The 12,966-nt window shown below is 39.6% G+C and overlaps 5 protein-coding genes across 16 annotated transcripts in view; 3 read left to right on the plus strand and 2 right to left on the minus strand.

Moving 5' to 3' along the window:
- Positions 1 to 893: 893 nt before the first annotated feature.
- LOC124209185 (adhesive plaque matrix protein-like) lies at positions 894 to 1,866 on the minus strand. 3 transcript variants are annotated; one of them, XM_046607103.1, is made up of 4 exons: positions 1,748 to 1,866; positions 1,472 to 1,663; positions 1,127 to 1,396; positions 894 to 1,066 (listed from the first exon to the last, which is right to left on the minus strand). In XM_046607103.1, the coding sequence occupies exons 1-4, from the start codon at positions 1,751 to 1,753 to the stop codon at positions 1,025 to 1,027; spliced, it is 510 nt and encodes a 169-aa protein (XP_046463059.1). In that variant the 5' UTR covers positions 1,754 to 1,866; the 3' UTR covers positions 894 to 1,024. The 3 variants fall into 3 exon arrangements, with proteins under 3 accessions (XP_046463059.1, XP_046463058.1, XP_046463057.1); XM_046607102.1 differs by having other exon boundaries at positions 1,097 to 1,396; XM_046607101.1 differs by having other exon boundaries at positions 894 to 1,396.
- A 1,035-nt stretch (positions 1,867 to 2,901) lies between these two features.
- Positions 2,902 to 12,966, plus strand: part of LOC124209184 (adhesive plaque matrix protein-like) — a 28,322-nt gene continuing 18,257 nt past the window's right edge. The window contains exons 1-4 of one of the 10 annotated variants that reach the window (XM_046607089.1): positions 2,902 to 3,061; positions 3,143 to 3,334; positions 3,410 to 3,724; positions 12,650 to 12,852. In XM_046607089.1, the coding sequence (XP_046463045.1) occupies positions 3,056 to 3,061; positions 3,143 to 3,334; positions 3,410 to 3,724; positions 12,650 to 12,721 (585 nt within the window). In that variant the 5' untranslated portion in view covers positions 2,902 to 3,055 and the 3' untranslated portion in view covers positions 12,722 to 12,852. Of the gene's footprint in view, positions 3,062 to 3,142; positions 3,335 to 3,409; positions 3,898 to 11,851; positions 12,008 to 12,112; positions 12,305 to 12,379; positions 12,853 to 12,966 lie in introns of those variants that run through there. The other 9 variants (XM_046607090.1, XM_046607093.1, XM_046607097.1 and 6 more) reach the window with 9 other exon arrangements.
- On the plus strand, positions 4,198 to 6,020 carry LOC124209179. Its single transcript, XM_046607081.1, has 6 exons — positions 4,198 to 4,735; positions 4,820 to 5,055; positions 5,140 to 5,410; positions 5,478 to 5,549; positions 5,640 to 5,729; positions 5,856 to 6,020. The coding sequence occupies exons 1-6, from the start codon at positions 4,280 to 4,282 to the stop codon at positions 5,901 to 5,903; spliced, it is 1,173 nt and encodes a 390-aa protein (XP_046463037.1). The 5' UTR covers positions 4,198 to 4,279; the 3' UTR covers positions 5,904 to 6,020.
- On the plus strand, positions 6,834 to 7,633 carry LOC124209186 (adhesive plaque matrix protein-like). The gene is made up of 3 exons (XM_046607104.1): positions 6,834 to 6,947; positions 7,031 to 7,144; positions 7,210 to 7,633. The coding sequence occupies exons 1-3, from the start codon at positions 6,942 to 6,944 to the stop codon at positions 7,561 to 7,563; spliced, it is 474 nt and encodes a 157-aa protein (XP_046463060.1). The 5' UTR covers positions 6,834 to 6,941; the 3' UTR covers positions 7,564 to 7,633.
- Positions 8,693 to 9,546, minus strand: LOC124209192. The gene is made up of 2 exons (XM_046607113.1): positions 9,409 to 9,546; positions 8,693 to 9,323 (listed from the first exon to the last, which is right to left on the minus strand). Exons 1-2 carry the CDS (start codon positions 9,421 to 9,423, stop codon positions 8,898 to 8,900), a joined length of 441 nt encoding a protein of 146 aa, XP_046463069.1. The 5' UTR covers positions 9,424 to 9,546; the 3' UTR covers positions 8,693 to 8,897.

A 12,966-nucleotide genomic window follows, 5' to 3' on the forward strand; every position in this document is an offset into this window, starting at 1 on the left:
TCGTTCAATCACGACTTGTTTCCATCCCTAACCTTGATCCCGATCAAGATGAGTGAGGTATAGCGGATTGGGAAAAACAAAGTTGTTGCGATATGACGATCGACAATACGCGTAGTTGTGCTTATTGTATCGTCGACCCATTTTCTCAGTAGAGTCTGCAGCTGCAGAGAAGATGTGGCCTAATAAGTAACATTTTTAATTTGTTCTCTCCCTTAGATGAACTGACACATCATCAACGCGATGCCTTGAAAACGGCGCCGATATAAGGGCGTTGGTCGGACTGGAAAATCCATATAAGTCTATAGAGAAACGAAAGTGGAATTCAGCTGGAGATATTTTGATGGGTATAGTTTTACTAGATTTCATTCGTTTTAAATTATCCGGGAAAAACATAATGCATACTAACTTTCATTTAATGACTAAATTTCCTTTGTGATGGTATAAGGGATCATGCCACAAGCTTGGCAGAGGCTTACGAATGGGCCCAATTTCTCAAAGACCGACATGTTGGCGCATCAGGAGAAATTTCGCCCGTGATGTTCATGAACGGTCGGTGTGATCCAAACTGAGGATCATCGAGTCCTAGCCGAACTGGCGAACTCTATAAGGAATCAATTTGTAGTGTTGATAGTGTCTGGTGCAGTTGCGTAACCATGGAAATATAGTTTGCCAGCTGCTCCAAAATGCAAATTCCATAATAGTATTATTAGCCACTTTGGATAATGAGATGATATTAATCGATCTAATGAATGTCTAATAAGAATAGTTTTTTAATAGACTTCAAATTGCTTGTCTGTCGTTTCACCTTGATGGACATTTATGATATAATGAACAGCCCATCATCTCCTACTCTCTAATATAACCCCATTGATGAATAAAAACGAAAATAAGCCTTTTTGCATGTTCATATATAAATTTTATTTAATTGCTCATCCACTATATATCCATGGAAATATAAATATATAATTAGGATTCTTAAATATTCGTTGTTGTCAAAATCGGTTTTTTCGGAATGGTTACGTCATTAGTATTTGGGGGCAGCGTACTTGGGTTCGTATTTAGGGGCCTCGTATTTAGGAGCCTCGTATTTAGGGGCCTCGTATTTAGGGGCCTCGTATTTTGGGGCCTCGTATTTTGGAGCGGAATAAGAAGGACCTTTGTGATAGGAATCGGCAGCTTTGTACTCGGGGTACTTGGCATATCCGTCGTATTTCACATCGGCAACGTATCCGTAGTCGTCGGCCTTGTAGGTGACGATCTGAGTGCGGCCATCGGGCAGGAGAGTGTGGTAAGAGCCGGACACGCGACCATAGCCATCGCTGGACTCGTGCTGGCCAAAGTTGTTGTAAGAGTAGTCGTCCTTTACGGCCCAGTGGAAGTTGTATGGTGTTGGGACCTATTTAAAATTTAATTAAAAAGAATTAATGAATATTAAAACATAAAATATGGCATGGGAAACTCTGTGACGTACGTCATAGCTTTTTGGGGCGTACTCGGCTGATTTGTATTCGGGTTGGTATGCGGGTTTGTTCTCCTTGTAGGTGGGAGTGTGGTGATATGATGGAGCTGGATGGCTCATGTAGGGTTTTTCTTGTTTGTACGCAGGGGCCTGGTGGTAACCTCCTGCGGCAACAACGGCGACCAAAGCAGCGAAAACGAAAACCTTCCAGTCGATTGAACATTAATAAAAAATTAGAACTGAAACTTTAAATCGAACAGAATTAATAAGTTAAAATTGCTCTACTACCTTCATGTTAAGACTAAGGTAGTTGAAATGAAACTGTACGATTTTGGTAGTTGATTCAAGGGTTTATATACCACTGGCCCGCACTGGCCGCCGCATTGGGAACTGTACGTACGTTCGTTTATTCAAACCCTCCGCTATTGGATTTTTACAAAACATTTGAATTTTGAGTTTTCTAATTTTAGCAAAGCTAAAAAGCCCCTTCTTACGTGACACAAATATATGGCCTTTCTATACTAGGGACATGTGAAAGTGCACCAGTTAGTCCAGAATTTACCAATCGCCCATTACGGTGTATCTTATACGTACTGTATTTCAACTTTACTATGCGCTGTAAGCATAGGCTATCTGGTAAATTTAATTATGCAGTTTTGGTTGGATTTGAACTATTTTTAAACGTATTTGGACATCGCAGCTATATTTGTACTTCGATTGCAGTGTAAATTCTAATTCAAGTGCGCACTGAAATATTGCGGTTTCAATCTCTAACAGTACTACTTGTTCTCGCCCTATAGAAAGTCTTTAAAATTTAATTCTTATTTATTTTTATTTATTTATTCTTATTAAGATTAATTAAATAATAAACAATTCTTAACTAAACTTTAAGTTACAATTAGATTTAAATTTAGGTAATATTATAAGTGATAAAAGTATATAGCCCTCTGCTCTATCATCTTGTTTATTGAATAAAATATTTCAATTGCTGTATACTAAAATGCTAAATCTGATTTCTACTTGAATCCTTGTACGTACATTACCGATCTCAGTATAAGATTACAGAAATCCTTGATTCCTTTCAAGTTAAAAAAAAAAGGTGAATTCTTGCTGCGCATTACATTTACGTAACGCATTTACTTTTGGTTTTCAGAAAATGGAAATCGAATTGCTCAAGTTCAATTGGCTATTGCTATTGCCTATAGGATTCTGTTTCAATTTCTTTATTTCCAGAATAATAAATTTAGTTCATAACATTCCTCATACTATCTATAGCCTCCCAAAAAATCCACTCTCATTCAGTGCAATTGTTCTACTTCAACTAATATCCTGAAAAGGTTGGAGGACCGTATATGGACATATAGAACCGTAATTGTGTTTTGGTGTACATATATACATCGTTGGCGAAAAGTGGTTGCTTGTAACGGTCATTGCGTCACATTTAGTTAGGAAACAAATACGCGAGCGTTGTATAAGAACAACACACAGAGAGAGTCCATTCTAGATATATCGCTCGTATATGCTTGTCTTGGTATATAAACCCTTGAACCAACAACCAAAATCGTACAGTTTCATTTCAACTACCTTAGTCTTAACATGAAGGTAGTAGAACAATTTTAACTTAATTCTGTTCGATTTAAAGTTTCAGTTCTAATTTTTTTTTACTGTTCAATCGATTGGAAGGTTTTCGTTTTCGCTGCTTTGGTCGCTGTTGTTGCCGCAGGAGGTTACCACCAGGCCCCTGCGTACAAACAAGAAAAACCCTACACGAGCCATCCTGCTCCATCATACCACCACACTCCCACCTACAAGGAGAACAAACCCGCCTACCAACCCGAATACAAATCAGCCGAGTACGCCCAAAAAAGCTATGACGTACGTCAATGAGTTTTCCATGCCGTATTTTATGTTTTAATATTCATTAATTATTTTTAATTAAATTTCAAATAGGTCCCAACACCATACAACTTCCACTGGGCCGTAAAGGACGACTACTCTTACAACAACTTTGGCCAGCACGAGTCCAGCGATGGCTATGGTCACGTGTCCGGCTCTTACCACACTCTCCTGCCCGATGGCCGCACTCAGATCGTCACCTACAAGGCCGATGACTACGGATACGTCGCCGATGTGAAATACGACGGATATGCCAAGTATCCCGAGTACAAAGCTGCCGATTCCTATCACAAAGGTTCTTCTTATTCCGCCCCAAAATACGAGGCCCCAAAATACGAGGCCCCTAAATACGAGGCCCCTAAATACGAGGCCCCAAAATACGAACCCAAGTACGCTGCCCCCAAATACTAATGACGTAACCATTCCGAAAAAACCGATTTTGACAACAACGAATATTTAAGAATCCTAATTATATATTTATATTTCCATGGATATATAGTGGATGAGCAATCAAATAAAATTTATATATGAACATGCAAAAAGGCTTACATTTTCGTTTTTATTCATCAATGGGGTTATATTAGAGAGTAGGAGATGATGGGCTGTTCATTATTTCATAAATGTCCATCAATAAGGTGAAATGACAGACAAACAATTTGAAGTCCATTTAAAGCTATTCATAGACATCCATTAGGTCGATTAATATCATCTCATTATCCCAAAGTGGCTAATGGAATTTGCATTTTGGAGTAGCTAAGCGCTAGCTGTGACAAACTATATTTCCATGGTTACGCAACTCCAAACACTATCAACACTACAAATAGATCCCCATATTAGAATTCGGCTAGGACTCGATAACCCCCAGTTTGGATCACACCGACCGTTCATGTACAACACGGGCGAAATTTCTCCTGCGCCAGAAACATGTCGGTCTTTGAGAAATTGGGCCCATTCGTAAGCCTGTGCCAAGCTTGTGGCATGATCCCTTATACAATCAAAAGAAATTCAGACACCAATCAATTCGAGAAATTCACCTTCTCCTTCAAGCATTTCAACACTTGGTGGTTCTTTTTCATGTTGGTGTTGCAGCTGTCGCTCTTTAGTGCCGCTCCGCTCTTCTACCGGGATGTGTTTCAAGCGTTATTATCCGACCGAACTATGCCCATCATCTTCACCATTCTAACCGGGACGGTCTCCTTTTCCTACTTGGCCCAGTTCTTGACTTGCCGATGGATCATTCTGCGCTACAAACAATTGCGGAACGCAGTGGAAGCCGTGCAGGAGGTCGAGAGGCTTTTCGGAGAAACATTTATTGCGCAACATCAGAGCTCATCACTCGTGACGCGAACTGCCATCGGTTTCACTCTCGCAGTCACTGCGGTATAATTTTTTTAATATTAATTTAATTAGATTTTGAATAAATATCCAATTCAGTTGTTTGGCTATCATATACAATATTATTAGGCGACAGTTGCGCTGTGCGTGATGTTTCCAATATATCAATCCTTCCTGCCAAAAAATCTGGACATCTTTACAGCGACTGCGTTTTTCTCCATTTTAACTTCGATTAGCATCATGTTTGACTGCCAATACCTTCTGATTCATCTGTCTTATTACATCATCGCTCATTACATCAAATTCTTATCGCTCCACTTTGATGCTGTAGAAGATGACGAACTACCAGCAACTCTCAACAAAAGGTCTAAACCTCTTAAATTCAAATAGCTAAATTTGTCAAATGACGTGAATTAATTTGAAGAATAATTTTATCGATAATTGGACAGGACTGAGAATAAGTTGGAAGGAAACGCCCTCATATTCGACCACCTTTGCCGAGCGTCTTCGCAGTTGAATGACATTTTGTCGGGGCCAGTTTTATTTCTTTTGACGACGAAATTCCTTTCGATCGTCACATGCGCGTATGCCTGGATTTTCAATTTGATTCACGCAAATGAGGTGTTGGACGATTTCAGCTTGGTGTTCCCTTTTCTCTTCTTCACCGATTGGATCCGACTATTAATTCTTCTCTCAACAGCCGACATGCCAGTTCATCAGGTTATTATTGAGCTGTGATAATTCTAATCTTTGCTCAATTATTTTATGCTGGATGTTGTTGTATCAGGTTCGTCTCCTTCGTGAAAGATTAACCTCTGCGACGTATTCGAAATTCGCCCAATTGACCGATTCAGTTGAGGTCCCGTTTTCCTTGATCTTTATATTATTTAACTTATTCCACGATTATAAATGGAATTTAATTTAGGGCTGGTTTTTTTGAAAAATATAGATGGTTATCACGTTGTTGCAGATCAATGAAGATCGCGTCCGATTATCTGCTGCTGGACTTTTCCAGGTTGGAGTTCATCTTATTCCATCCGTGAGTGTCAATTTTTTGAATCGCGCTTCGCGCCCTTTTTAAAATAATTGGGTCGTTCTTAAAAATTTTCATTCCGGGCGCAGCGCACATTGATTTGAATAATGACGGCGTGTATTTATTTTGAAGTTGATAGGTGCTGTGGTGACTTACATGGTCATCCTCCTCCAAAATTAACCGACACTCTGATGCGCAACATAAAATTGTTATCAAACAACTTTTGGGTTTTGGAGGGAAAAAGTATAGGTATAAAGGAATTAATTATTGATTGGTTATTGCTGCGACTGTCTTCTACATATACATATATAGAAAGAAATTCAATACAAATTGGTCTAATCAAAATTTTATCAAAAATGGGCTATTTTTTTTTTAGAATTGCGTTATTGATACGGGTGCTCATCAAGTGATGGCAGTTCAATTCTCATCCGTCATCACGATTATAAGCGAAGAATAAATAAATTTTAATCGAACCACATAACCATGCATACCTAAGCGCATAATTCGCCGCCGATTAAATGGAAGTAGAATAAAGGAAATAGAGGGTAGAATATGAAATAAAAACTGAATAATCGCATCTGCCCAGGGTCGAATTGAGGACCTGTTGTGTGTGAGACAACCGTGATAACCACTAGGCCTACACTACAAATGCATATTTGTGAGGTATGTCTGTGTAGAGCCATAGAGTCACATTGGAAAATGGATATCATTTCGTGTTTCACTTTCCCTTCGTGTTTAGAGTTATGGGGCTTTAAAATTGTTGAAAGTATATAGTGTGAAGCGGAAATCCGACCGACGCCCTAAATATATCGACGCATTAACTCCAGACATCGCTGGTTTATCTGAGAGGAAGCTGACCGATGTACATTAAAAAGTAATTTGGGAATGAACAAGGGAATGAAGTTGGATGATGTTCGGAAAATTGTGATCAAGCCGGTGAAGAGTGAAAATGAGGTCAGTGGAGCTTCAAATTCATCACAAGGGCAAAAGAGCCTAAACGGGAACCCCGCCCAGTTTTACGAGAGGCAAAAGTTGTATCCTCGTCTGTGCGTGTATAATTTAATCCGTGCGAAAATGTAAGCCTCGACTACGCCGTCGTGCATCACCTGAAAAAGGAATGGTCAGTCGGTGCTGACGAAAGCCCCACAACAGGTATAAAAACAGAAGCACAAAATCTCAAAGTTATCAGTTGTACAACAACCAGAAACTCGAATCAACATGCAGGTAATAAGCTCTTCCACTTCCATCGACTACTCAGTCGTCTAATTTTGTTCTCCTAATTACATCTGAAAAATGTTTATTATAAGGTCTTATTCGTTCTCGCCGCCGCCTTGATCGCCACTGTGGCCTCAAATGCTTACTACCCCAAACCGGCCTACCCAGCTCCGGCTTACCCATCTTACAGCAAGTCATACGATTACGTAAGGATTTCCTTTTTTATTTCATTCAAATTAAGTTTTGACCTGTTTTAAATTGATTTCGGCAGGCCCCAATGCCGTACAGCTTCGCCTGGGCCGTAAAGGACGACTACACCTACAACGACTACGCCCACCAGGAGACGGCCGATGACAAGGGCTACGTCTCCGGCTCCTACAAAGTCAATCTCCCCGACGGCCGGACCCAGACGGTCACCTACAAGGCCGACGATTACAGCGGATACGTCGCCGACGTCAAATACGACGGAGAGGCCAAATATCCCACCGAGTACAAGCCATCGGCATACAAACCCGCTGCCTACCCCAGCCCAGCTTATCCTTCTTCTTACCCCGCTGCTTACCCCGCATACAAACCCGCCTACAAAACTGCATACAAGCCATCTCCTGCTTACCCCAAATATTAAGTGAATGTATTTCTTGTAATTTAAAATTTGTAAATCGAACGAAATAAAACATTTTTTTTTTTAAATTCCACTAGTCGGAGTTTTTAGCGGTTTTTAGTTTCTTTATTCCCTTTCCGCTTTCGAGCTGCTGTGCTGCATCTGTGTTCAAACAACTCCTTGAGTGCCGGCCATCAATTGATGCAGTCATGGGAAACTGGCGAGGGAGTTCCCCCCTTTATTTCTTTTTTGATTCTTTGATTCAACGCGACCACGAAATCGGCGAAAAAAGAAATGCGAATCCACAGAAATGTTATGTCTCGGTTTGCGGATTGTTACAACTAAGAAGTTAAAAATTACGAGGACAATGGAAAAATGAATCCAGCTCAAATTTCACTTTCGCCTTCACTTTTTATTATTTCGAGGTCGTCGGACGCGAGACGACTCAAACAACCACCAGCCACAGACGGCCATTTTAAAAATGGATTTCCTATTTCTGTTGCTATTATTATGGTCTTACATATATAGGCAGCAGGAGTCGTTTGGCGACTGTCACGACTCATCGTGCAAATGGTTTACTCAACGCAAGGAACTCTCCCGGTTGTAGATTTGCCTTTGTTTTTCCATCAGACTAATATAAGGTAACTGAGAGAAATTATCACAGCAATAATAGAGAATATCTATTTGTCGCCCGAAAAAAAAAAAATGGAATCGCGGGTAGAAGTAAATTTTAACAACACTCTCAACTGGTTCTCAGTAAATAATACAATTCATCTCTATATAGTCATATCTCGTCTGTAGTTGCGTTATCAGCCTTTCTAACGACTAACATAGCATATCCCTCTTTTTTCTAATGTCACCAAGATGTCCTTAACTCCTTATTTGTCAAAGCCCCACCCGTCCAACTTGTTTCATTTGATCAAAACCAGGGATGCAGCCATGCAGGGAACCTTGTAAATTTTCCGCGCTCAAACACCAAAGCCCCGCAGGTTATTATTTGTTCCAGTGTCTTTTTTTTAAATTTGGAACGGGTTACGTGGTACTTAGGTCTCGTTCAATATATTTAAAATCTGTTTCCTGTTTGGCGTAGGTATCAAATAAAATTAATTTTTACTTCAGCGCCAAACTACAGAAATCATATTCTCGACATAGCGGCGTATTAACAATTTATTCATAGATTTTATTTTTTTTGTTTTTAAAGATAATTATACTCACGCAAGTTTGGTTATTAACTAACAAGGTTACATGCATGAAGGGCGTTCGTTACGACAACAACAAAAAAATAACCAAACAATTGGAGTTAACCCTTGCCAAGATTTTTGGAATCACAGCCGGAACGGAAATGACCCTTTTTTTCCCTATTTTCCGGCAACAGTAGTTACTTCCGGAAGTGCTTCTAATTGCGTCGGGCTGTTCGTTGTGATGGGTGAATCAAAAATGACAGTGTCAGCAGCCGGCAAAAGAGGCAAAAGAGGCTTATTCAAAAGTTCTTCTTCAGACTCGTCGGATTCGACAATGCCAAATTGATTGGGCTCCTCCGATTCGGCGGAGGCGCTATTAACCATAACTTCATCCGATTCCTTGAGCGGAGGTGCCGAGATGAAAGGCAGAAAATCGTATTCGATCTTGGGCTTAACGCCTTGACTTCCGGGATGAACGATTCTGAACGACGGAATCGAAATGGACGACAGGTTGGTCATTTTGATCACCTCGTCGACTAGGTACGTCGACGCCGGACTGATCGGAACGCCGGAAACGACCACTACCAACACGAACGACAAAATCTGCGCAATGAAACAGGCAATCGAATTAATTCAATATGGTAGGGCTAGTCTGAATATGGAAATTAATTTGCCAATTGGAACTTACCAAAGGAGCCAACATGATGAAGAGGACGGATTGAGAAATTGAGAGTGACTGAAGGAACGAGTGCGGAACTGATGGATTTTATATGGAGCTGATATCTTATATTATTAGTTGGCGGTGGCAGTCGGTAACTTGTTTTACCCCGAGGAAATGCAAAAGATGCCGAGACAACCTTGGTGATCAGAAAGAGTCATATTCGTATTGGACAGCATATCTCTTCCTCACGTAAGCAATCACGTTTGGTATTTCAGCTCCAGGGTGAAGGAGGGAAAAATAAGGTTTCCCTGTTGGCACAGCACCTTCCAGTTTTGTTGATTCAAAAGGCGTTGTCACTCCGCTAGCTTCTCGAATTGTTTGGCTGTATTGAAGGAGAATTAATTTATACAAGGCTGATACTCCTAGATTGCGTCGCATATCAGCTGCCATCGACAACACTTTTTTTATCAAATTCATGGCGAATTTCCTGGTTCGGATTTTCAAATTTCAATAATGCTGGCTATAATATTTTTCAATGATGAGGAACACTCGACTTATAATTAAAATCCTCTTTGCGGTTTAAGCCATTTTCTGTATATTATCGCAACTTGAATTTCTTTTCGCCATAGATGAAGTAGCCGCTCACACTCAGCAGAAGCTAATTTTCACATTTGTCGCAAAGTGACCACACCCATCTATATACGAAGGAAGATAATACAAGGGTGTGAGTGTTATGTAAAACAAAAGTCCGCTACATGTCCTTGCTTCCAGCCAGGGCGTTAACTGATCATTTTTGTCTCGTAAGCGCAGCGCAAACACATTTATAGGGATTGAAAAACTTTCGATTTCAATTAGAACTATTGTTTGAATAAGCCAACGCTTAGTGTATACAAGAACAGCAAAACACAGGTTGATAAACTCGCTATAAAGCTTGCAGTAATATTTAACGGATCTTTTGATTTATATGTTTTCATCGCCAGGGTTATTTCTTCCGAATCTGACTGTCAAAAGAGCTACTTTACACATGTTCTATAGCTGATAATCTGATATGTATATATGACATTTCATTTGTTTGGTTAGAATTATTTTCTTTTTTTAAATTTTGCAGTTTCTTATTCTGTGGGTTTTTCGGTCAACTGACTGACCACAGTAAAAGAGTCGATACATCAAATTTATTCCTTATTCTAAACGCATAGCAACTGACATAATGTCTCCACCCCGTTGGCAGCGCTTTAACCGGAAAAATTTTAATGAAAATTGGTTTCGAATAAATGATGAAATGGTGTTGCAAAATTCGAACACCCACATCACGCACATCCACTAGCGGTTTCTGACGCCAAAATTTAATTGCATGCATTCTAAACTCGTATTAATTCGTTGTTGGGGAACTGGTACCAATGAACCGAAAGAAAACGTTACACGTACGCGAGAAACAAGTTTTCGCTTTTCTTTTATGTGATCTCCTTCATGCAATTTTGGTAATCGCAGAAGCAAACGGTTTTAGACGTATGTAATAACGTGTTCCAGCAGTTTTTTTGGGTGAAGACGAGTATTGCATAGCGACATTGAAATACCGGGTAATGAACTTGCCCAAAAACTTGAGTGATTACTGATTAGGAAGGCAATTTGTTCGTCTGTCTAAACTATAGTAAAATATTTCGATAATTTAGTTGGATGAGGAAGATTAAAGTACATAATCATGAACTACAAGGAAGAATTTAACTTTCATGTTTAAATTTCGCTAGTATTTTTTTTAAATATAATTTTGATTTTGATGTTTCATCACAATTCACAATTTCATGGCTAGTGTATTTTAGCTTGTTTTAGCCATAAGAAAATATGGCATTGGCAACAAATATATATAACTTCTCGCTTCCACTTAACGTTTGATCTGGCAACATTGCTTGCTTTGCAGCGTGACATTGTTTGTAAGTTTTTGAAACGTACGCTATTCGTTTTTCCACAGACTATAACGTTAAATAAACAGTTAATAAACATTTTTCCTAGCAACTACTTACAGTGGAATTACGTTACGATTACCACATAGGCCTACATTGGTATTCTATAGCTCTCGTCCACCACTCTGCGAGAAATTATATATTTTTGTTGTTTGAGTAATTTAATAATAATTGGATGATTCATTGGTCCTATTATAAGTAGCTTCGGCATTTTACACAATAGCGACTTTTATTTGCATTTCCAAGGTAACCCAAATGCGCTATTACGTTAACTTAATGGACACTGTCGTTTGGAAACGATATAAATTTATGGTGAAGTGCAGAGTTGAAACCTGGGTGTGTCATTTGAAAAGGAAAGCAACACTGACTCCTGTTCGCTTCGTCGAAACTGAATGCATAAGTAACAGGCCAATACCCAATACTAAATATAGCACTTTAGAAAAGTTAGTACACATAAGCGGTGAGGAAATGTGTGCTTGCGTGCGAGGTAAATGGAGCAAGCATTACTCTAAGACATTCCGGTCAGACTAATATAGCCATGAATGGATGTTGTTTACATCAGTCTAATACTGTATATGCTTAGTTTTGTGGTATATAAGCGACCTAAAGAAACCACCAAACATTGCAGTTTCATCTAAACTATCACAGTCTCCACAATCAATATGAAGGTATGATACTTCTAACTTACTAACTAAACTAAAATATTTAAATGTACGCTTAATAAAAGATATATACCTTGGCAATCGTTATTAATCTTGAATTTCACACAAAAGGTTTTCGTTTTCGCTGCTTTGGTCGCCGTTGTTGCCGCAGGAGGTTACCACCAGGCCCCCGCGTACAAACAAGAAAAACCCTACACGAGCCATCCTGCTCCATCATATCACCACACTCCCACCTACAAGGAGAACAAACCCGCATACCAACCCGAATACAAATCAGCCGAGTACGCCCCAAAAAGCTATGACGTACGTCAAAGAGTTTCCCATGCCATATTTTATGTTTTAATATTCATTAATTATTTTTAATTCAATTTTAAATAGGTCCCAACACCATACAACTTCCACTGGGCCGTAAAGGACGACTACTCTTACAACAACTTTGGCCAGCACGAGTCCAGCGATGGCTATGGTCGCGTGTCCGGCTCTTACCACACCCTCCTGCCCGATGGCCGCACTCAGATCGTCACCTACAAGGCCGATGACTACGGATACGTTGCCGATGTGAAATACGACGGATATGCCAAGTACCCCGAGTACAAAGCTGCCGATTCCTATCACAAAGGTCCTTCTTATTCCGCCCCAAAATACGAGGCCCCTAAATACGAGGCCCCTAAATACGAGGCCCCAAAATACGAACCCAAGTACGCTGCCCCCAAATACTAATGACGTAACCATTCCGAAAAAACCGATTTTGACAACAACGAATATTTAAGAATCCTAATTATATATTTATATTTCCATGGATATATAGTGGATGAGCAATCAAATAAAATTTATATATGAACATGCAAAAAGGCTTATTTTCGTTTTTTATTCATCAATGGGGTTATATTAGAGAGTAGGAGATGACGATGGGCTGTTTATTATTTCATAAATGTCCATCAAGGTGAAACGACAGACAAAAAATT

This window comes from Daphnia pulex, chromosome 12 (genome assembly GCF_021134715.1).
Source record: "Daphnia pulex isolate KAP4 chromosome 12, ASM2113471v1".
NCBI classification, from domain to species: Eukaryota; Metazoa; Arthropoda; class Branchiopoda; order Diplostraca; family Daphniidae; genus Daphnia; species Daphnia pulex.